Below are 23,476 nucleotides of genomic sequence, written 5' to 3'. Positions count from 1 at the left end.
TACCTATACGTGTGCGCTCTTTTGAAAATCATGTGATGTTTGCTGACGGGAATTCCGGTTATTTTATAAACCGGGAAACCCTTATCAGAAATTTTGTAGACGAAGGGGCATAATTTGAACACTTTTGGTAGAGGTCACAGTCAAGTGATCACTAACCGCTTGGGGTCATCAGGTAATTATAATTTAATAGTCTAGGGAATATGATCTGATAATTTTTGAGTATTTTTCCTATATAACTCATAATTATAACAAGTGACCCCCAGGGCGGGGCCTCTTTTCACATAAGGGGCATAATTTGAACAAACTTGTTAGAGGACCACAAGGCAATTCTACATACAAAATATCAAAGGCCTAGGTCTTGTGGTTTTAGACAAGAAGATTTTTAAAGTTTTTTCCTATTTACGTCTATGTAAAACTTGTGACCCTCGGGGCGGGGCCTCTTTTTTGCCCCAGGGGCAAAATTTGAACAATCTTGATAGGGGACCATAAGATGATGCCACATGCCAAATATCAAGGCTCTACGCCATGCGCTTTTGGACAAGAAAATTTTTAAAGTTTTTCCTTTCGGTTGCCATGGCAACCAGAATTCTGCATGGAATTAAATTCTTTGAACAATTTTGAAAGGGGACCACCAGTGATTTTCAAGAAGATTTTTTTACAAAGTGTTGACGGACGCAAGACACACGACGCACGACAGACATGGAGCGGTCACAAAAGTTCACATTGACCCTTTAGCTCAGGTGGGCATAAAAGACAATGTTTGCAGATAATCAAAAGCAGATATATTTTGCAATTATCTATAAAGAATGCCTGTACCTGGGTAAAAAAAGACCAAGAAGAAATGGGCAGAATGGTGATATGAAGAAGTGGTTGCCTAATGATACTGGAGTGTTGGGTAAACAATTATATTAACAACGTTTTCTTACAACCGGTTACACAAAAACAATAACTGGTTCATCCGAAAATTCTATTTATTTATAGACAAGAAGACTACTGGGATGATTAAATGATTTGTCGGAACAGTGAGGCAATTGAAATCCTATCATCATGACAGTGGCGGATGACATATTGAGCCCCCCGCCCCACCCCCCAAAAAAACTGATCAGAAAAAGTCGTTTCCACAAAACAGTGCAGGATTTTTTTGATGCATTGTAAATTCTACTGTAAACAAAAGAACAAGACGACCATGATGGTCCTAAATCGCTCACCTGTCCCCACATGACCCAGTGACATAGTGACTTAGTTTTTGAGCTCATGTGACCCAGTTTCTAATTTTTAACTAGATATCATAAGGTGAACATTCAGACCAATTTTCATGAAGATCCATTGAAAAATATGGCCTCTAGAGAGGTCAAAAGGTTTTTCTATTTTCAGACCTACGGACCCCGTTTTTTTACCGCAGTTGACTTAGTTTTGAACCTGACCTAGAAATCATCAAGATGAACATTCTGACCAACTTTCATACAGATCCCATGAAAAATATGGCCTCTAGAGAGGTCACAATGTTTTTTTACTATCTGACCTACTGACCTAGTTTTTGGCGGCACGAAACCCAGTTTCCAACCTGACCTAGATATCATCAAGGTGAACATTCTGACCAATTTTCATGAAGATTCATTCAAAAGAATGGCCTCTAGAGAGGTCACAAGGTTTTTTCTATTTTTAGACCTACTGACCTAAATTTTGAACGCAGTCGACCCAGTTTCGAACCTGACCTAGTTATAATCAAGGTGAACAATCAGACCAATTTTCATACAGATCCCATGAAAAATATGGCCTCTAGAGAGGTCACAAGGTTTTTTTTATTATTTGACCTACTGACCTAGTTTTTGTTGGCAAGTGACATAGTTTCGAACTTGACCTAGATATCGTCAAGGTGAACAATCTGACCAATTTTCATGAAGATCCATTGAAAAGTATGGCCTCTAGCGAGGTCACAAGGTTTTTCTATTTTTAGACCTACTGACCTAGTTTTGGACCGCACGTAATCCAGTTTCGTACTTGGCCTAGATATCATCAAGATGAACATTCTGACCAACTTTCATAAAGATCCCATGAAAAATTTGACCTCTATAGTGGTCACAAGCAAATGTTTACGGACGCACGGAAGACGGACGCAACGTGATCACAAAGCTGACCTTGTCACTTTGTGACAGGTGAGCTAAAAACAAGAGAGACATTGACCCTAAAGCGCTCACTTGTGTAAAAGTGACCACGCCCAATGGCGGCCATGTATTTTGACGAATCAGTAAAATTTGAACAATCTTGCTAGAGGGTGACATAAGGACAATTTTTATTTATAGCTCTGGTAGCCCCTATTTGCAACCAAGCAAAACCAATTTAACACCTTTGGTAGAGGACCATCCAAGTAACATACAGGCCAAGTTTCATCAAAATCCATTCAGTGATTTCGGAGGAGACGTCATTTAAACACAATTGTTGACGACGGACGGATGACTTGATGGATGGACACACGGCGGACGCCGGACACAGCATGATCTCAATAGCTCACCATGAGCATTTTGTGCTTAGGTGAGCAAAAAGAACAATGTTTGCAGATAATCAAAATATGATAAATTTTGAAATGATCTACAAAGAATGCATGTACCTGGGTAAAAAAATAAGAACAAGAAGAACTGGACAAGAAGGCGATACGGAGAAGTGGTTGCCCAATGACATCGGATTGTTGGGTAAACAATTATATTAACAACGTTTTCTTACAACCGGTGACACAAAAATGAGAACTGGTTCATCCGAAAAATTCCATTTATTTATAGACAAGAAGAATACTGGGATGATTAAATGATTTGTTGGAACAACAAGGCTAATGAATTCCTATCATCATGGCAGTGCAGAATGACTCATTGAACAAAAAAACAACTTGATAAGACAAAGTCGTTTTCGCACAAAACAATTCAAGAATTTTTTGGTGCATTGTATATTCTAGTATGAACAAAAGAAAACAAGAGGGTCATAATGACCCTGGAACGCTCACCTGAGTAATATGAGCTACATGCATCAAATGTCAAACTGATGCTAAAATGTTAAGAAAGTAGGTCAGTAGGTCACATTCATGATCACTGAAAGTCAGTTTTTAAGATCAGTATGCAAAACTGTACATATCACCAAAATTTCAAGGCTGTATCTTGAAAAACAAGAAAATAGGTCAGAATGGGGCCTCTTTTCACCCCAGGGGCATACTTCGAACAATCTTGTTAGAAATTCACTAAGCAACGATACATATCAAATATCAAAGGCCTAGGCCAAAGCAGATAAATTTTGCAATGATCTACAAAGAATGCATGTACCTGGGTAAAAAATAAGAACAAGAAGAACTGGACAAGAAGGCGATACGGAGAAGTGGTTGCCCAATGACATCGGATTGTTGGGTAAACAATTATATTAACAACGTTTTCTTACAACCGGTGACACAAAAATGAGAACTGGTTCATCCGAAAAATTCCATTTATTTATAGACAAGAAGAATACTGGGATGATTAAATGATTTGTTGGAACAACAAGGCTAATGAATTCCTATCATCAGGGCAGTGCAGAATGACTCATTGAACAAAAAAACAACTTGATAAGACAAAGTCGTTTTCGCACAAAACAATTCAAGAATTTTTTGGTGCATTGTATATTCTAGTATGAACAAAAGAAAACAAGAGGGTCATAATGACCCTGGAACGCTCACCTGAGTAATATGAGCTACATGTATCAAATGTCAAACTGATGCTAAAATGTTAAGAAAGTAGGTCAGTAGGTCACATTCATGATCATCGAAAGTCAGTTTTTAAGATCAGTATGCAAAACTGTACATGTCACCAAAATTTCAAGGCTGTATCTTGAAAAACAAGAAAATAGGTCAGAGTGGGGCCTCTTTTCACCCCAGGGGCATAATTCGAACAACCTTGTTAGAAATTCACTAAGCAACGATACATATCAAATATCAAAGGCCTAGGCCAAAGCAGATAAATTTTGCAATGATCTAAAAAGAATGCCTTTTACCGGGTAAAAAGAAAGAACAAAAAGAACTGGGCAAGAAGGTGATACGGAGTAGTGGTCCTCTAATGATATTTGATTGTTGGGTAACAATTATATTAACAACGTTTTCTTACAACCAGTTACACAAAAACGAGAACTGGTTCTTCCGAAAATTCCGTTTATTTACAGACAAGAAGAATACTCGGATGATTAAAGGATTTGTTGGAACAACAAGGCAAATGAATTCCTATCATCATGACAGTGGTGGATGACACACTGAACCAAAAACAAGATCTTGATCAAAGTTTTTTTTTCACAAAACAGTGCAGGATTTTTTTGGTGTATTGTATATTCTAGTGTCAACAAAAGAAAACAAGAGTGCCAGAATGTCATAATATACGCCCGTCACAGCAAATTTCTTTACTCTAGCACCTGTATTTGCAGATGTAATTTTAATTTTATGGTTGTTTAGTAATCATTGTAATTCTTTTGTTTTTCTAAGTCCACAAAAAAACTCCTTACCAGGTAGAGATACCTTAAAATACACCTAAAATTAGAAAGTAACAACTATGTTGTACCACAGAAAAGTGGTCTTGGTTTTTCCCTACGGTCAATTATAAAAAAGTTACAATATAAGTTATTTATAGTAACAGCTAAGGGAAGTTAATCTTTAAAAAAAAAAAAAAAAAATAAAATAAAAAAAAATTGTAAGTCCACACAAAAATCCTTACCAGGTAGAGATTGGTCAAAATACACCTCGAAATTGGATGTAACATGCATGTTGTACTACAGAAAAGTGGTCTCGATTTTTCCCTACGTCTAGTAATGAAAAAGTTAAAATATAAGCTATTTATAGTAACAACAAAGGGAAGTAATTCTAAAGAAAGGAACTGCGCATTACACTTCGTCTCATGATGGTGAACAACTGTGCCAAGTTTCATCAAAATCCCTCCATGCATGTAGAAGATATGCTCCGGACAAGGTCTGTGGACGCCGCCCGCCCGCCCTCCAGGGGGGTTCCCATAATACGTCCCGTTTTTCAAACGGGCGTATAAAAAAAGGTGATAAAATGTTCTAAAGAAATGCACTGTGTCTACATAACAGGATACTTCTCTAGAATTTGTCCTTGTAAATAATATATCTCTCATCTTACGTTTACTATAAGATCGCATAGTAATATAAGTAGTCAGCCAATTGTTATTTTTTTGTCACAAGTAACTGGTGGGCGGTGTAAAGCACTTGTGAATAATTATGAAAGTGTCTTACGGGAGAATAATTATAAAGTTAATTCATATTTCAAATTCTTGTTACATTGAGATTCCTTGCTAAAGATAGTTTCTATTCAGAAACAGCAACAGCAGGCCTTCACGGTGTTAGCAGGAGCTGTGTCTGCAATGCAGTCGAGACTGTTATCATGGCTATAAATGACAAATTAGACAATATCAGGTATTAACCCTTCTCATGGTAAATTTCTAAAATGGACTAATCCGTCTTTCAATTTGGACAATATCATTTATAGTTTATTCAGGATTTTTTTTGAGTGATTAAAGACTAAACAGCAAACAGTGCAGATCATGTTCAGACTGCACGGATGATTTTGTTGATCTACACTGGTTGCAAAGGCAGACACATTTGCCACAATTTCCGTTGTTGGTAACCACTTATAGACCCTGGGAAACAGAAAATTGTTAAATAACATCCGGGCTGCCATTATTTCTGGAGCAACAACTCGGTTACGTATAAATATAGTCTATTACTCTGACAGAACTACAACAATCTACTGTCCAGTTTATACATGCTTACATACATGTAGGCTATAAACAAATTTTCTGGAAATTTTTACAATACTTAATACGGAAAGGGACATGGATTTTGGTACTAAAGACAAAAACTGCAAGAGTTCTCAACTTGATACAGTGACTTCTTTTGCACATGTAAGACGACGACATTAAATCCGGTAAATTTCAAGCTTATCTTTAAATGTGCAACATTAGCGAAAAGAGAGGAGACAACTCTGACATCGTGCAGTGTATAACCCAGTTGTCTCTGTTCTGACGTCATAGTTTACAACATTTACAGCGCCCTTATGAATTTTTACTTGGATGAACAGGTTAGGAAAATTTTTGCTCTCAAAAACATTTACAATTTAAAGACTTTTACCCACCTCGTTAACTTTAAGTATGTATAATCACAACATAAACTTACTTCACATTGTCACTTAACAACAGATGATAAGATATTGGTGTTTTTAATTGTTATTTTATCAAAATTTCTAAAAGTCAGTGTAAAATTTTTAGAGTAAATGGCAAGCACGTGCTTTTGACAAAATTCTGTGCTTTGAATCTGCATTGTTATGTAGAACCTATCTGACGTTGAACATGTTTATTCTTTTTATTTCATAACCGTGATCATTATGCCGAGACGCCAAGCTCCAGGCGGTGGTGGCCGTCGGAACCCGCCAGAGTCCCATAAAGCTCAAAGAGACCGTGGTGCCGGTGGCCGTCAAACCCTCCACCAGATTCCCTGCAAGTTAAACGAGATGGTGGTTGTAGAAACCCTGCAGATTCTATTCAAAAACAGGTTCAGTCAAAACGGGCTTGGACAGCCACACAAACTGACACTAGCCTAAACAGGGTCATGGTGCGAACCCACATTCGACTTCTACATCTGTGCTGCTCTAGCTTTTGTTTTGAGTTTAACGCCGTTTTTCAACAGTATTTCAGTCATGTAACGGCGGGGCTGTTCTAGCGATGCCTGTGGAAGAGAGACAGGTAAAAATACCAAAATCACGGAAAGGACACCATATTTCAAACTGTGTGAAACCTGTGGACAGTCATTCACCACATCAAGTACCTTCTACAAACATAACAAGAAACATCCAAGGGCCACTACAGTCAGGTATACATGCTCATGATGCAATAAGCCCTACAATCAATTTAAAAAAACATGCGAAGAAAAATATACTTATTATGTAGCATTGTGACTGCTATAGATAACTTTTTATGATATTAAATACATCACTGCAACTGTGAAAGTACTTTATAACATTGTGTCTACTTTATATATGAATTATTATCTAGCACTGTGGCTGAAATGAATCTTTATCTACTATATACATGTACCACTGTAGATGCAACTATCCGTTCTGTTCCTAACACTATGGCCATTACATTTATGTATATAGGAACTTTTTAAACTAGTATTTGCTTCGGCCAAATGGCTGTCATGCCTACTTCTTTGTTATCACACATCTGGCACAATTCTGGCATTCCAATTCCAAAATTATTTGGAACAACAGATATATATGGCTTTGATTCATAGAAATACTATTTAGAATTAATTTATTCTTATACAGCTATGAAATATTTACAGTACAATTTCCCCCAGTATTTATGCCTGTTTGGGTTCAATGCATGCTTGGTTATTCTTCAGATGAAACGCAAAAGACCAGGCACAGATGTACATGCTACAGAAATAGGCACAGCCGTAAATGCTGCAGCAGCAGCAACAAAAAAAAAATGAAGGCAATCAAAAAGAGAAAAAACTGACACAAAATGTCATTCAGGAAGTAGAATAAGCAAGCCTGTTAAAGCCAAAAACAATAAAAATGGGCAAAGTTCAAGCATCACACTTGCTAATGTCATTCCCTCCAAAACAAAAATGAGCACAGTTACTGTTGATCGAGAAATGAACAATGTTCTCAGGGTACAAAAACATAGGAGACGAACCCACAAAAGGAGGAAAGATACACCAAGCCCAGCCTTTTCTAGGACATCCAATCAATCAAAGAGTGTCAATTCCCTGACAGACTCTGATGCACAGGAAGAAAAATCTTCCTCCAAGGATGACATGTCCGACCTTCGAAATCAACATAGTAGTTTCATTACAAGCAATACTTTAAGGGGTGCATACGGCGAACCAATGCTAGAAGTCCCCATGTCAACACCCATTTCGTCACAAATATCCCTTAAGAAAAAGATTTGGCAGAATGCCTATATCGATATGGCTGAGCCAGCAACTCCACACACAGGTCACATAAACAGTCAGTTTTCCTTGAAGCTTGACCATAACTCGTAGCTTAGTAAAACAACTTCTGCCAAGGCCAAAAAGATTACTTCCATAGAGGTTTGGTCTACAGCTTTCATTCATTTAGTGGCCATCTATGCAAAAAAATTCCCAACCCATACCCTGACTTGATGAAGTATTTTGAAATAGTTTCCAGAAAGGGTGGGCTTGCCTAACAAAAATTACAAATTGATAGAGCAGGGACATAAATTACAAATTCATAGAATGGAGACATAAATTACAAATTCATAGAGTAGAGACATAAATTACAAATTCATAGAGCGGAGACATAAATTACAAACTTGTAGAGTGGAGACATAAATTACAATTTTGTAGAGCAGAGACATAAATTACAATTTTGTAGAGCGGAGTATAAATTACAAATTCGTAGAGCGGAGACATAAATTACAAATTTGTAGAGCGGCGACATAAATTAATTATAACATATAAATTCACAGAGCAGAGACATTAATTTATTTTAATTAAGTATTGAGCCAAGACAAACACATTTTTTTTTTTTTTTTGTCATTTCTGGCACCATCTGGTCCCTGGAAGCCCGGGATTTTATGTCTCATGACTCTTCCTCTTCCTTAGGACAATTATTCACTATAATTGATGATCAAAGGAAGAAACTTTCATTTTCCTCATTGCGACCAAATTATGCCACACTTATTCATAGTATACTGTTACACTGTATCATAAAATATGTAGTGATTCAGTATTGAACGATGTATTTTGCGCAAACTTCACTGACTTACTTATTGCTTATTACATGTTGTTCAAGTTTTGTAGGAATGGCATTGACAGTTTTTGGCTTCAGTCTTGAAATAATTTAATATTGCTATACCTTAATCATTAGTAACTTTTAACAGAAATTATTTGTAAAAAACAAGTTTATGACTGACTGAACACTTAATCTCATCCAATCACATTTGTGGCAATGAAATGCCATATACATGACTGCTTACACAAGAAAAGGAAACATGCAGTTTCCCCAATTGCATCCTACCTATACAGTTTACACAGCTCAAGACACCTGGCAACCCAATATTCCAAATAAATAAAGAATAACAAAGAACCTAATACCTTATTTTGTGACAACCCACCCAGGTATTATTGTCTGCTAAACCCACAAGCCACATCTTTAGAGAAACCGAAAATGACATTGCAAAACAAATGGTTTTAAAATATTTTTTTAGAGCATCTGCTAAGTAACTCCACATAGAGTTCAATGCAGTTATCTAAAGAAAGGACTTGTTTGTTCATGATAAAAACACTGCAAATACAATCACATTTACCAACACATTTCACCGAGTATATGCCAGACAGTGTACTAACACAGAAAGGTTGGAGAAAGTATTATCAATATCGAGTGTATGCCAGACAGTGTACTAACACAGAATGGTTGGAGAAAGTATTATCAATATCGAGTGTATGCCTGACAGTGTACTAACACAGAATGGTTGGAGAAAGTATTATCAATATCGAGTGTATGCCAGACAGCGTACTAACACAGAATGGTTGGAGAAAGTATTATCAATATCGAGTGTATGCCAGACAGCGTACTAACACAGAATGGTTGGAGAAAGTATTATCAATATCGAGTGTAGACCAGACAGCGTACTAACACAGAATGGTTGGAGAAAGTATTATCATTATCGAGTGTATGCCAGACAGCGTACTAACACAGAATGGTTGGAGAAAGTATTATCAGTATCGAGTGTATGCCAGACAGTGTACTAACACAGAATGGTTGGAGAAAGTATTATCAGTATCGAGTGTATGCCAGACAGTGTACTAACACAGAATGGTTGGAGAAAGTATTATCAGTATCGAGTGTATGCCAGACAGTGTACTAACACAGAATGGTTGGAGAAAGTATTATCAGTATCGAGTGTATGCCAGACAGCGTACTAACACAGAATGATTGGAGAAAGTATTATCAATATCGAGTGTATGCCAGACAGCGTACTAACACAGAATGATTGGAGAAAGTATTATCAATATCGAGTGTATGCCAGACAGCGTACTAACACAGAATGATTGGAGAAAGTATTATCAATATCGAGTGTATGCCAGACAGCGTACTAACACAGAATGATTGGAGAAAGTATTATCAATATCGAGTGTATGCCAGACAGTGTACTAACACAGAATGGTTGGAGAAAGTATTATCAATATCATTCACAACTCAGACTCAGTAGTGTTACCCTTTCCATTCATACAAGTTTTCATACACACTGTTAAAACAAACTGCCTTACCTGTCACCTATTTGAAAATGAGGATCAGTTTTTAAAACTCCATACAAAAATGGAGGTGGTAATTTTCACAAAACTTTCAAAGTAACTGAACTTATCAGACAATAAGCTAGAACTATTTTAGTTTCTCCTCTGATCAAACCTCCTCATACCTGTATCTGTGTAATATTGCACAATAAAACATGGCTGCAAACTTTAGTGTCTTTAATCTGTGTGTCATCTTCTGCCATCCTTCCTGAAGTAAGGTTTACTATTGTCTCTATGACTGGAACCAGATACTTGTTTACTGTTCACTCTATGACTGGAACTGGAACCAGACATTTTCTGACTGGTCCCCTGCTGATTTTTATGTGCACTGCTGTATTTACTGGTACCTGGCAATGCAGCTGGTTTTGAACTAAAGTTGAAATCTGGCTCACATCGCTCCATGTTCTTCAGTTTCATCTCAATGGCTCGAATTTTAGATTCTGAACTGTAAATATAGAAAACTGAGAGTTTATTTCTTTACTTGCCTGCATTTCTGCATCCTAAACGAGAGCTCTGTCTAATATAGGCATAATACACCCATTTGCAAGCAAAATTAGACAGGGCAGTCACAATGGGCAGTAAAACCAATTGTCAGCAATTGCTCTTGGGGATCTGGGTATAGTAGGGTGGGATATTGAGGAAAACAAAAAACTTACATTTTTTTATTTTTCATTTTACCTTTTGAAGGTTTCAGGGAGGCAGAGCAGAAGGAGATATATGATACATAAGAAGCATGTCTGCTGGTTAAAAATAAAAATAAAAACAAGAAACTGTAACATAGTTACTATCATTCCCAACATACTGCGGGACAATGCAGAGTGCTCTATAGACAAAGGGAGCAACATATCACTAATCTTTTACCACTTAGTGTCACCGTGACTTCAAGTTAAGGGTATTGCATAAGATAAACTATTTTATCATTGTGACCATTTGTGCAAATTAACTTGAATAACTTGAAAAAGCAAACACATGGAACACTGTTCCTGTAATAACTACAAGCAGCTGTAGGTGTGGGTTATTGTCATAATAGAGGTAAAAGTGCTTAAATCTGTTGTGAATGTTCATAATAAGAAACATGATGGCCTTATATCGCTCACCTGAGTTACATTGCTCAAAATGATATGATCAAGTTTTGACATAGAGCACATAGGCATACACATTAAATATCATCAGGATAAATATTTTCTTGTAACAGTCCCTTTTGACCTAGTTAGGGCCAATTTTCATACCAAGTTTGAGGATTCTAGGCTCAAATGCTGCATTTTTGTACTAGCACGACTATTCCTTATCCTGGAAGACTTAAATAACATTTAAAACCAATCTCATTAGATGCTGCTGAGATATATTCATTTACATAAAATGAAGGGAGGTAATATGTCATAAATTCAGTCAAAAGTTATCTACCCTGATTGTCCTAGTCCATCTGATGGCATAACTGACATTTCAAATCAGTATCTTCATTGATTACTGAGATACACCCATTTTGATTTGAAACAAAGGGAGGTAATTTGACATAAAATCAGTCTATAGCCATCTACCCTGATTGCCTCAGTCTAGTCATCCCGCTAAGTGTCAACATTCTTGGCCTAGTGGTTCTCAAGTTACTGTTTAGGCTCCTTTGACCTTGACCTTTGATCAAGTGACCAAAAAATAAATTGGGGTCATCTACCCTGCATGTCCAATCATCCAATTAAGTTTCAATATTCTAGGTCAAGTGGTTTTCAAATTACTTTCTGGAAATGATTTTACATGACCAGGCCCCTGTGACCTTGACCTTTAATAGACTGACCCAAAAAATCAATAGGGGTCATCTACTTTGCATGTTCAATCATCCTATGAAGTTTCAACATTTCGGGTCAAGTGGTTCTCAAGTTATTGATCGGAAATGGTTTTCCATGTTCAGGCCCCTGTGACCTTGACCTTAAACAGAGTGACCCCAAAATCGATAGGGGTCATTTACTCTGCATGACCAATCATCCTATGAAGTTTCAACATTCTGGGTCAAGTGGTTCTCAAGTTATTGATCTGAAATGGTTTTCAGTGTTTAGGCCCTGTGACCTTGACCTTTAACAGAGTGACCCCAAAATCAATAAGGGTCATTTACTCTGCATGATCAATCACCCTATGAAGTTTCAACATTCTGGGTCAAGTGGTTCTCAAGTTACTGACCGGAAACGGTTTTCAATATTCAGGCCCCTGTGACCTTGTCCTTTAACAGAGTGACCCCAAAGTCAATAGGGGCCATCTACATTACATGTATAATCATCCTATGAAGTTTCAACATTCTGGGTCAAGTGGTTCTGAAGTTATTGATCGGAAATGGTTTTCAATGTTCAGGCCCCTGTGACCTTGACCTTTGATGCAGTGAACCAAAAAACAATAGGGGTTGTCTACTCCAGCAGCCCTACCACCCTAGGAAGTCTGAAGGTTCTAGGTCAAATGGTTCTCCAGTTATTGATGGGAAATGAAGTGTGACATACGGACAGGGCAAAAACAAAATGTCTTCCCCAGAGTGGGGTGGAGACATAATAACTGAGATATAGTGAAAGTGCAACAGAACTTTAACCTGAAGTTCTAAGTAAAAGTGGGTGGGGGGGTAATTCATTAAATATTGGTACCAGGGTTATGGGCCTTGCGTCATTTGATGTGGGAGATGATGTGGAACAACTACTTTCAGTCTGAATAAAATCCATTGAGGAATAACTGAGATATAGTGAAAGTGCAACAAAACTTTAACCTGAAGTTCTAAGTAAAAGGGGGGATAATTAATTAAATATTGGTACCAGAGTTATGGGCCTTGTGTCATTTGATGTGGGAGATTATGTTGAACTACTTTCAGTTTGAATCAAATCCATTGAGGAATAACTGAAATAGAGTGAAAGTGCATCAAAACTTTAACCTGAAATTCTAAGTAAAAAGGGGGATAATTCATGAAATATTGACATGAGAATTATGGCCCTTATGCAATATTATGTGGGTGATGATGAGGAATACCTATTTTAAGTTTAAAGCAAATCCATCAAGTAATTACAGAGATAAGGAGAAAAAAGAGAAAGTGTAAAAAAAACTTTAACCAAGGTGGGAACGCGGAAAGACGCCGACGCCAGGGTGAGTAGGACAGCTCTCATTATACTTCGTACAGTCGAGCTAAAAACTGTGACCTCCGGAGTGTTAAAAGAAAGTGCTGATGACCAATGACAACAGACACAGGATGATCACAACAGCATTATGTGCTCAAGAGATCTGTAAAAGACAATTCACTTCATCTTATTTAACCTCAGAGCTAAATCAGTACCTCAGATTGTTTGTAGATAATTCTGACTGTCTCCCTTTCTCACCAGGCCTCTCTTGATCTCTGTCCTAAAACAATTTCAAAATAAATTGCAATTAGTACAGGGTGGACATTCTAGTAATCATTTTCATATTCTTTTAACTTATTCTTTACAAAAAAAACCTGCCTTCAGGATGTTGTCTGAATGTTTGCTGGTGTCTATGTTTAATAAATTTTAGTCTTTATACAAATACTGTCTGATATACTCCCACACAGGAGATATTTTCCCTACCTCAAACAAACACTAACGCCCTTTGGAAAAGTTATGTACTAAAACTTGGATACAATTAATATCTCTTGTAAAGCCATGAGCAAAGCATATATCTGTCTACATGAAAAATATGACTTACAAAGGAAGTTGAGTAAAAATCTTACTTCATCAAAACCAGACGCACTGACAAACTTAGTCTGGCTACCGACTAGATAATCTTTTTTTTTAGAAAGAATAATTCTGTTATATATTCTGACTTCATCAATCTTAGCTCTGATTAGGCAAGGGACATAAATATACAAAATTTGAATAGCCTCAAGAGTTACCTCCTGTGAACATAACACAGGGTCTGAACACAGACACTGACAAACTAAAACCTATTTTGTACAGTCATACCTCTTCTTTTTGTGCCCATCTGACAACCATCCGTTTTGACAGGGCGAGTTTCTTGTCCAAACATTTCATTGCTTTTTCAGCTTCCTGTAATGCATTGTAGAAGTTTACATTAAACTAGAGCTGCTTTTGAGAAAAGCGCATGTCTCCCACAACTGCCTAATCATCTAAATAGTAAGTCAGTCTTTAAATACTGTTTACTTACTACAAATATACCTTTGAAGAGTAAAAAGGCTGATTTTGGGTAATTAAAGGGCCATAATTCCAAAGTGCCTGAGCAGATTTGGCTAGTTATCGAATTGGCTGAGGTCTTATGGTCAAACACATTTTGTTTAAGTTTGGTGAAGATCGGATGAGAAATGTTAGACTTAGAGTGCAGACAAGAGTAAAAAGGCCGATTTTCGGTAATTCAAGGGCCATAATTCCAAAGTGCCTAGGCCGATTTGGCTATTTATCGAACTTGGCCGAGGTCTTATGGTCAAACACATTTTGTTCAAGTTTGGTGAAGATCGGATGAGAAATGTTCGACTTAAAAGTGCGGACAAGATTTGTGACAGACAGACACACAGACAGGAGTAAATCGATATGTCTCCCACACCACTGTGTTGTGGGAGACATACTTATGCAGGTTGTCTGTTATTACTTTATATTATATGCCCCGCTGCTGAAACAAGCTCATCTGATTGGTTGACAGCACTGCATGCTGGTCCTCAACAACCAATAATGACTCTTTGTATTACTTTTAGAAATATCACTTTTTCATATAGCATTGTAGGTATATAATATATAACAAATATAATGTTCTAGTCAATATGTAGATTTGCTTACCTTCCTAGAAATAATATCTTAACATAAATTTGTAGTTGTACAGTAAACATGAATGACACCTCTGTTTAAAATACAGTGAAACACCGCTCGCTCGAGCATCGATGACTCGAGTACCCGGGCTCGCTCGAGCAATTCATGTGGTCCCGGCCGATTTCCTTCTATTTTCTATGCGAAATTACCACGGCTGGGTCCAGCATCGATAACTCGATCGCTCGAGCATGACATCTGGTCCCTGTGTATTAATTTACTCTTTGTTGCTTCTGGCAAACTCGAGCAGAGGTGTCAAAATTTTTCACACCTTCGGTGGTCAGAATTTATCGGTTGATTAAGATTTTCTACACACCGTGAGAATTGCGTGGTCTATTCCGCGACTATCCTAAATGTTTGTTTGTCGGTATATTTGATTTGATAATGAGATTAATTATTGATAAAAGGTTGAACAAAAGTTTTATTGATCAGATATAGATGAATAACTGATTACTTAAATCTTCTTTTCTGCGGGATCGAGAAGACTTTCATGAGATCTTAGTATTTTAATCAGCAGTTGTTTGCATGCAAGTGAAGGAAATATTATAGCCTTTTCATAAAATTGAGACGATAATTTTGATATGCACTTGTTGATAAATAAAAATAAAAAGTCCTAGTTGTTTCTTCACGTGTGCCATTTACAAATTACGTATTGAAACGTCTATCAAAGATAACGTTTGTAATACGTTTTTTTTTAAATGTCACCAGCATGTTATTATTACGCATCACCGTTTAATCTGCAAATGGTCGCGATGACAATTGATATTGGTAAAACAAACAATTTTCTTCTTATGTTGGTCAATGTTTGGGTCGCTCGAAGCCATGGATAACTCGAGCATTTTGCTCATCCCCTTGCGACCTCGAGCGAGCGGTGTTTCACTGTACGTGAAATTACAATACTGATGCACAAAATCAAAAGAACTACTGACAGAGTAAAGTTGAACTAATCATTTCAGTTTATGTCACTCATTTGCACAATCAAGCTTATCACATCTTCTCAGAGACATACGAACAGTTAAGAAATCAAAAAAGGAATATCTGAAAGCAGAAGTGTTGTTTTCTTTCTTCAAATGTAGTTTTCACGGAAGTTTCCAAAGATGAAATTTAATAAGTCTAGCTGACTACTTTCCCGAATTTCTGACCATTCACCATACTGAGGTATATTTTTTTTAGGTCAATCTCTACTGGATTTGTACCTGCAACTTCTGTGTTGGCAACCAGGCACTTAACCCCTAAATCACTGTGCCGCTCTAAATATTTCAGCTAAGGACTGTGTCCGGCCTAGAAGGATGGGGCGTCAAAATCTTTAGTCTTACCTCTCTGCAGGAGTATGAAACAAAACAGTAGCCTCGAGGTTTCCCTTGGTCTGGCCCTGTCTTGTGGTAGAGAAAATCAAATCTCTGTAAGCTGCCAAATTTTTGTAGAATCTTCAACAAGGCAAACCTGGAAAACACTTTAACATTAATTTTATACAACCAGCCACCATTTTAAAATAAACATGTCAATCAGCTTTGCATTAGATAAAAAGCAACATTTGTCTTTAGGCACCTGTGCAATATATTTTCAATCTACTTATTACTGGTTCAACTACAGAACAGTGTGCCTATGTCGGACGTCTATTCTACAGTATTTTCAATGGTCAGCTTATGTGTGATCATGTATTCCCATTAGGCTTCACGGCATTCTTTCAAGTTTACAACTCGTAAGTTAAAACAATAAAAGAACGTCAATTTCTCTATCCAATTCCTATTGTTTTAATCAACTGACACTTATTAGAGCCATTCACAATATTAATTGAAACTAGTCAAAACAGATCACTTATTTACACATATATATTGAGGATTCATCTAATAAGCACATATATTGGTAATAAAATTTCAATACCTATTGTGTATTTACAATTATGCCAAAATATCTCAAAATAGCTCATCTGTGATGTATCCTTAAGGTTCAGGCACTAAAGGAATCATTATTTCTAGACTGAAGTGCATTTCAAGTGATTCTTTAAGTACTTTGTACACTTCACTCAGAAACAAAGTTTTCTTTCTCAACTTTCATTGATCTAACAAAGGTATTATTGTATGTAATCTTTGGATTTTGGTATTTAACGCTGAACTGGTTCAGTTAATGTTAACAGGTCTTGGATTTCTATTCTGTAAATAAAAGGGCAATTTTTAAGTCTGTAAATTTACAGATTTGGTGTATGATATCTGTCGAAACTGCAGCAACATGAAATGCTTCACCTATTGTTTGTTTGTTTGTTATGGGTTTAACACCGTTTTAACCTAACCAGTGTTCCTGGATTCTGTACTAGTACAAACCTGTTCTCCGCAAGCAACTGCCAACTTCCCCACATGAATTATTGTATGCACAGATAAAACTGTTACAGGAGAATTTCAGACAGTTTCAATTACTTTAATTTTTTCACATTTGCAAACAATTCAAAGTCATCCATATTGGTTGAAAATCACAAATCACCTTTATTTGTGCATGCAATCTGTACATCATATGATTTTAGACTGCAGCTTTGAGTTAAATTGTAATTTCAACAGATTTCATATCATGTGAAACCATTAATATTCTTGGGGGTCTAACTTTCGTGCATTTTGTGGTTGAGTCAATCCATGAAATTTAATCCCAACAAACAAGTAAAATTCCCATTTATTTTTATGTTCAAAATTTGAAATCAATGAATTCATATCCCCATGAAATTGCAATTTGACCAAAATCAAGAAATTTCATGTCCACGAAATTAAATAATTTTACAGTATACAGTCTGTAAATCTATAGAATGAACTAGATGCCCACGGGCAACATGTCGAGTCTGCCAGCTGTCAAAAGGACTTGGAGTTGCACATGACACTCTGTCTCATTGAGGCAAACATTTATGCCAAATAAAAACTAAAAGCATCGCCTTGCGGGTGCTGACGCTCATCTGATTTTTGGTATAATAGAAATATTGTCCTACCCATGATTTTCTAAGGCTAAAAAGGGCCATCATTCTTGCAAAAAGCAAGATAGAGTTATGTTTCTTGATGTACAGCATCCGCTTATGATGGTGGAAAACTGTTCCAAGTTTTAAAGCAATAGCTTTGATAGTTTATGAGAAAAGCTGTCTTAAACATAATACTCAACCAAGAAAACTGATTTTCTAAGTCCAAAAGGGGCAATAATTATTGCAAAAAAAAGGATGGAGTTATGTTTCTTGCTGTACAGGGTCAGCTTATGATGGTGAGCAAGTGTTGCAAGTTTCAAAGCAATAGCTCTGATAGTTTAAGAGAAAAAGTTGACCTAAACAGAAAACTTAACCAAGAAATCTGATATTTTCTAAGTCCAAAAGGGGCCATAAATCTTGCAAAAAGCAGGATGGTGTTATGTTTCTTGCTGTACAGGGTCAGCTTATGATGGTTAACAAGTGTTCCAAGTTTCAAAGCAATAGCTTTGACAGTTTAGGAGAAAAGCTGACTTAAACATAAAACTTAACCAGGCAAAGCCGACTCCGACACTGACACCGATCAAATAATGACAATAACTCATCTTATTTTTTTTTTTCAAAAATCAGATGAGCTAAAAAGACTGCTAAAAGTAACAATATAAGCTATTTATAGTAACAACAAAGGGAAGTAAATCTTAAAACAAAAAAAGTCAACAAAAAAAATCATTACCAGTAAAGATAGGTCAAAATACACCTCAAAATTGGATGAAACATGCATGTTGTACTACAGAAAAGTGGTCTTGATTTTTCCCTACGACCAGTAACAAAAAAGTTACAATATAAGCTATTTATAGTAACAACAAAGGGAAGTAATTCTAGGTTCTTGTGCATGAAACTCGGTCTCATGTGCCATGTTAAATCAAAATCCCTCTATGCATGAAAAAGAAATGCTCCGGACAAAGTCATTCTTGTATCTGACCTTTGACCTCTATGTGTGACCTTGACCTTAGACCTAGGGACCTGGTTCTTGCCCATGACTCTCCGTCTCATAGTGGTGAACATTTGTGCCAAGTTAAATCAAAACTCCTCCATGCAGAAGAAGAAATGCTCCAGTCAAAGTTGTCATTCTTGTATCCTTTGACCTCTAAGCATGACCTTGACCTTAGACCTAGGGACCTGCTTCTTGCGCATGAAACTCTGTCTCATGATGGTGAACAACTGTGCCAAGTTACATCAAAATCCCTCTATGCATGAAGAAAAAATGCTCCAGCCAGTCATTATTGAATTTGACCTTTGACCTCTGTGACCTTGACCTTCGAGATAGGAACTAGGGTTTGCGCAGGATACTCTGTCTAACTGAGGTAAACATTCATGCCAAATATAAACAAGATTGCTCCATGCATGTCAAAGTAATGGTCTGAACAAACAAATCCGGATGGACGCACACACGCAGAGAGATGCATGCACATACACCCAACTGGACGACTTATGTCTTTGCTTCCACAAGCGGGCTTGACAAAAAAAAATCTTTATTTATAGACTGTCCATATATTTACAGAATGTCTGTAAAAACAACAAAATCCTAGACCTGGTTAAACTGTACATGGAGCATGCCTCTAATGCTAAATTATAAATACTGCTTACTCTGTGACCCGAGTGTCCAGGTTTCCAATCCAAAGACGTCTGTCATTCTCTTCTGAACAATCAACAGGGTCATCTGGTATGGGAATCACATCACTGGCACTACTCTGAAAGTATAGAAAATATCAAAGTATTGTATTAAGTATTGCAGGAGGATATTAATCCAGTTCTGCAGAATTCCACTGTTCAGATCCACTGAATGTTATTTATTTACTTATTTATTTGGGTTTTATGGCGCACCAACACAGTATAGGTTATATGGCGCCAAAGATCCACTGAATGATTCTAAAAGGACCAGAAAATATAACAACACTTAGTCCAAGCATTGGAATACCTTTTATGGCCACCACAGAGCACTAAAAAACTGTTATTTATAAGAAACAGGATTGTGATGAGTTGTAAGGGTGGGGGTCGGGATTTTTCCTAAATCCATTATGTCTGCTAGAGTGTCAGCCAGGTTTAGGGTGTGATGTTTCAGTAGGAACTGTTTGAAGTGAAACTGAACTAACCCTTATCCTGCTAAATTTTTATAATGAACTAATCCATCTTTCAATTTGGACAGTACCATTAACTGTTAAAAGGCGTGTTTACCAAAAAGATACTAACTGAATGGCGAACAGTACAGATCTTGATCAGACTGCATGGATGTGCAGGCTGATCATGATCTACACTGGTCGCAAAGGCAGAATCAGATAAGGGCTAATTATCAGGTAAAAGCCACAATATCAATTATTCTGGATATTTCCAAATTTCAACCAGATGCAGCTACAACTACTAAAAACACAAATAATACACGTGAAAAGGTAGGTAGATTTGTAAAAACAATAAAATTTCTCATTTTACGTTGCTGGTACTCTTTGAATTAATACAAATATAGAAAGTACAACTTCAAGTGACTGGTCATCTAAAAATGTTTTAAAAACAACATTCATGCACAAACAAAATATGACATCATTAAGGGCGTGTATTTATATATAAAACAACAACTCATCACCTAGAGTGTATGTCATCACAGACACCCTACCATCTTTCATGTACATAATAAATGACTGCCCTATGGTCAACAGAACATAACAAAAACACGGATAGGTGTAGAGAAGTATGTGGACAACTCACACAAACAAGAACACTAATTAGCATCATCTGTCAGTCTCCATGATATTCAAGCAACTAAGCAAGTTTTTGTATATACTAAAAACTTCTCAAAACAGTTTCAAGGGAATCTATTTTCTTTGTTGAATCTCCCTCCAGACAGGCTGCATTGTTTTCATTATTTCAAATTTGAAAAATGATACTGAGACACCAGTAAGTTAGAAATATAGACCCAATTTATCGTTGCTCTTAAATGTAAAAAAAAATATTTAATTCAGTCATATCTTTGCTATGTTCTTATTAAAGAACATCATTAAATAAATTTAATTTTACTTTTTTCTTATGCGTGTACACCATTTAATAATTATTAGACACAAATATGTTCATTAAAATGTTTAAAGGGAGGTAATTTGACAATATCTTATGTTTGAATATGAGTAATACATTATATATGAGCCATGCCATGAGAAAACCAACATAGTGGCTTTGCGACCAGCATGGATCCAGACCAGCCTGCGCACCCGCGCAGTCTGGTCAGGATCCATGCTGTTCGCTAACAGTTTTTCTAATTGCAATAGGTTTTGAAAGCGAACAGCATGGATCCGAAGCGAACAGCATGGATCCTGACCAGACTGCGCGGATGCGCAGGCTGGTCTGGATCCATGCTGGTCGCAAAGCCACTATGTTGGTTTTCTCATGGCGCGGCTCATATAATGCTGGGCAACTTTGTAAAAACAAATTGTTGATTTTTACTTCTTAGACTTAGACTTATTCATTTTACAAACTTTACATAGTAATGTTTACAAATTCCACTTTTACAGCTCTAAATAAAAGCATTCTTTTATCAAGTTGATTTAAATATTTAACTGGTATGTGTAAAAATCTAACAGTTTTCATATTCGACCGTGAGTCTTGAAAATTTAATAATATTTTAAAACAAAATGTTATAGATTTCAATTACCTATGTTCATGGAATTTTTTATTTAAATCAAATCTTAAAGGATTTTGTTTGTTTTTTTTTAAAAGAAAAATTAATGATCTCTATTTTGTCCAACAGTGACTTTTTATTTCAATTAATGCCCACTAATAACTTAAAAAGCAATTCATAGTCAATTCAAGACAACAAAATTGTGCAAAAGAATATTACTGCAAAATTATGGAATCCTAAATACACCTCACAGAATTTAAGAATTTCTGAATTCTTTTACTAACAAGAGCTGTCTGCCGACAGCGTGCTCGACTATTCGAAGCATTGTTAGAAGTATAGGGTCAAAATATTACCTGAGATTTTCAGATAAAAGAAAAGGAACAGATAAGACTAACAATGTATCTGCAGTTGTGGATTTGGATAAGTTTTGCACTATAATGCAATGTGTGACCATGTTGGTATGCAAGTCAATTTAGTGTTCAATTAGTGTGAAAGCCATATATCAAACAGTTGATAGACAAAATATCGAACGGTATGCGAAACCTAACTAATTTCTATGTCCAGAAAAGGGCCATAACTGAGCTCAAGTCCTTGTCCTAGCTAAGTAGATTATGAAGGTAAACAAGTGGTCAAAGTTTCAAAGCCATATGACAAACAGGTTAGGCATAATATAGACTGGTACGTAAAACTTCACCGATTTCCAAGTCCAAAAAGGGCCATAATTTAGCCAAATTAGTTGACAGAGATATGTACTCTTGCCTACAGATGGAAATCATGATGATAAACAAGTGTTAAAAGTTTCAAAGCCACCTGTCAAATAGTTTTGACAAAACCTGGACTTGTACGAAAACTGAACCAATTTCCAAGTCAAAAAAGGGCCATAATTCAGCCAAAATAGTTGACAGAGTTATGTACTCTTGCTTACAGATATAAATCATGATGATGAACAATTGTGCAAACTTTCAAAGCCACATGTCGAATAGGGCCATAATTCAGTCGAAATAGTTGACAGAGTTATGTACTCTTGCCTACAGATAGAGACTGTTATAATAAACAAGTGATAAAAGTTTCAAAGCCATATGTCAAACATTTTACATAAAATGTGAACTGGTACGAAAAACTTAACCAAGATTTCTAAGTTAAAAGGGGCCATAATTCAGCCAAAATCCTTGATAGAGTTATGTACTCCTGCCTACAACTGGACATGGGGATGGTAAACAAGTGTTGGAAGTTTCAAAGCTTTATCTCAAAAGACTTTGTCAAAAAGTGGACTGGTACGAAAAACTTAAGGATAGCTCTACTTATTCTTTGAATAGTCAAGCTAAAAATTACCAGGCATCTTCTATCATAACTGAGTTTTCTCTCTCTCCCAGATGCCAGCTGCATGATTCATTAATCTCAAATTTACCTGGTGTTAAAACTTTAAATTCTGTCTTAATACAGCACAATCACTGGCCAATGATGTAGCTAATGAAACTTCATGCTCAGTCTTCAAATAGAACCTCCAGTTCAACCTAATTCTAGGAAAACTGCAATGTGCCTTTTGTTCAGGTTGTTCTGTGACACAAGAGATTTATTTACCAAGAGTTTCATTTGATTAGGAAAACAAAATAATTATCTGTCTTTGTATGGCAGGTTGATGTTAAGAGATTTGTAAAATGATCTCTGTACAACATTTAGATGTGTGAAAATATCAAGATTCAATCCCCACCCCCTCCCATCAAAAGAAAATGAAAGTGATGTGAAACAAAAGCC

General features: G+C 36.5%; 1 protein-coding gene across 4 annotated transcripts in view; it reads right to left on the bottom strand.

Annotated features, from left to right (window-relative positions):
* Window positions 1-5,717: 5,717 nt before the first annotated feature.
* Window positions 5,718-23,476, bottom strand: part of LOC123548644 (probable RNA-binding protein 18) — a 69,872-nt gene continuing 52,113 nt past the window's right edge. The window contains exons 3-8 of one of the 4 annotated variants that reach the window (XR_008367393.1): window positions 19,705-19,808; window positions 16,442-16,568; window positions 14,274-14,357; window positions 13,631-13,695; window positions 10,451-10,780; window positions 5,718-6,738 (exon numbers count right to left, since the gene is read on the bottom strand). Coding sequence is in view for 1 of the 4 variants with exons in the window: in XM_053524794.1 (XP_053380769.1) it covers window positions 10,525-10,780; window positions 13,631-13,695; window positions 14,274-14,357; window positions 16,442-16,568; window positions 19,705-19,808 (636 nt within the window). In the remaining 3 variants the exon portion in view is untranslated. Of the gene's footprint in view, window positions 6,739-8,763; window positions 10,781-13,630; window positions 13,696-14,273; window positions 14,358-16,441; window positions 16,569-19,704; window positions 19,809-23,476 lie in introns of those variants that run through there. The other 3 variants (XR_008367392.1, XR_008367394.1, XM_053524794.1) reach the window with 3 other exon arrangements.

This window comes from Mercenaria mercenaria, chromosome 15 (genome assembly GCF_021730395.1).
Source record: "Mercenaria mercenaria strain notata chromosome 15, MADL_Memer_1, whole genome shotgun sequence".
NCBI classification, from domain to species: Eukaryota; Metazoa; Mollusca; class Bivalvia; order Venerida; family Veneridae; genus Mercenaria; species Mercenaria mercenaria.
This window is presented reverse-complemented; position numbering and strand designations above follow the sequence as displayed.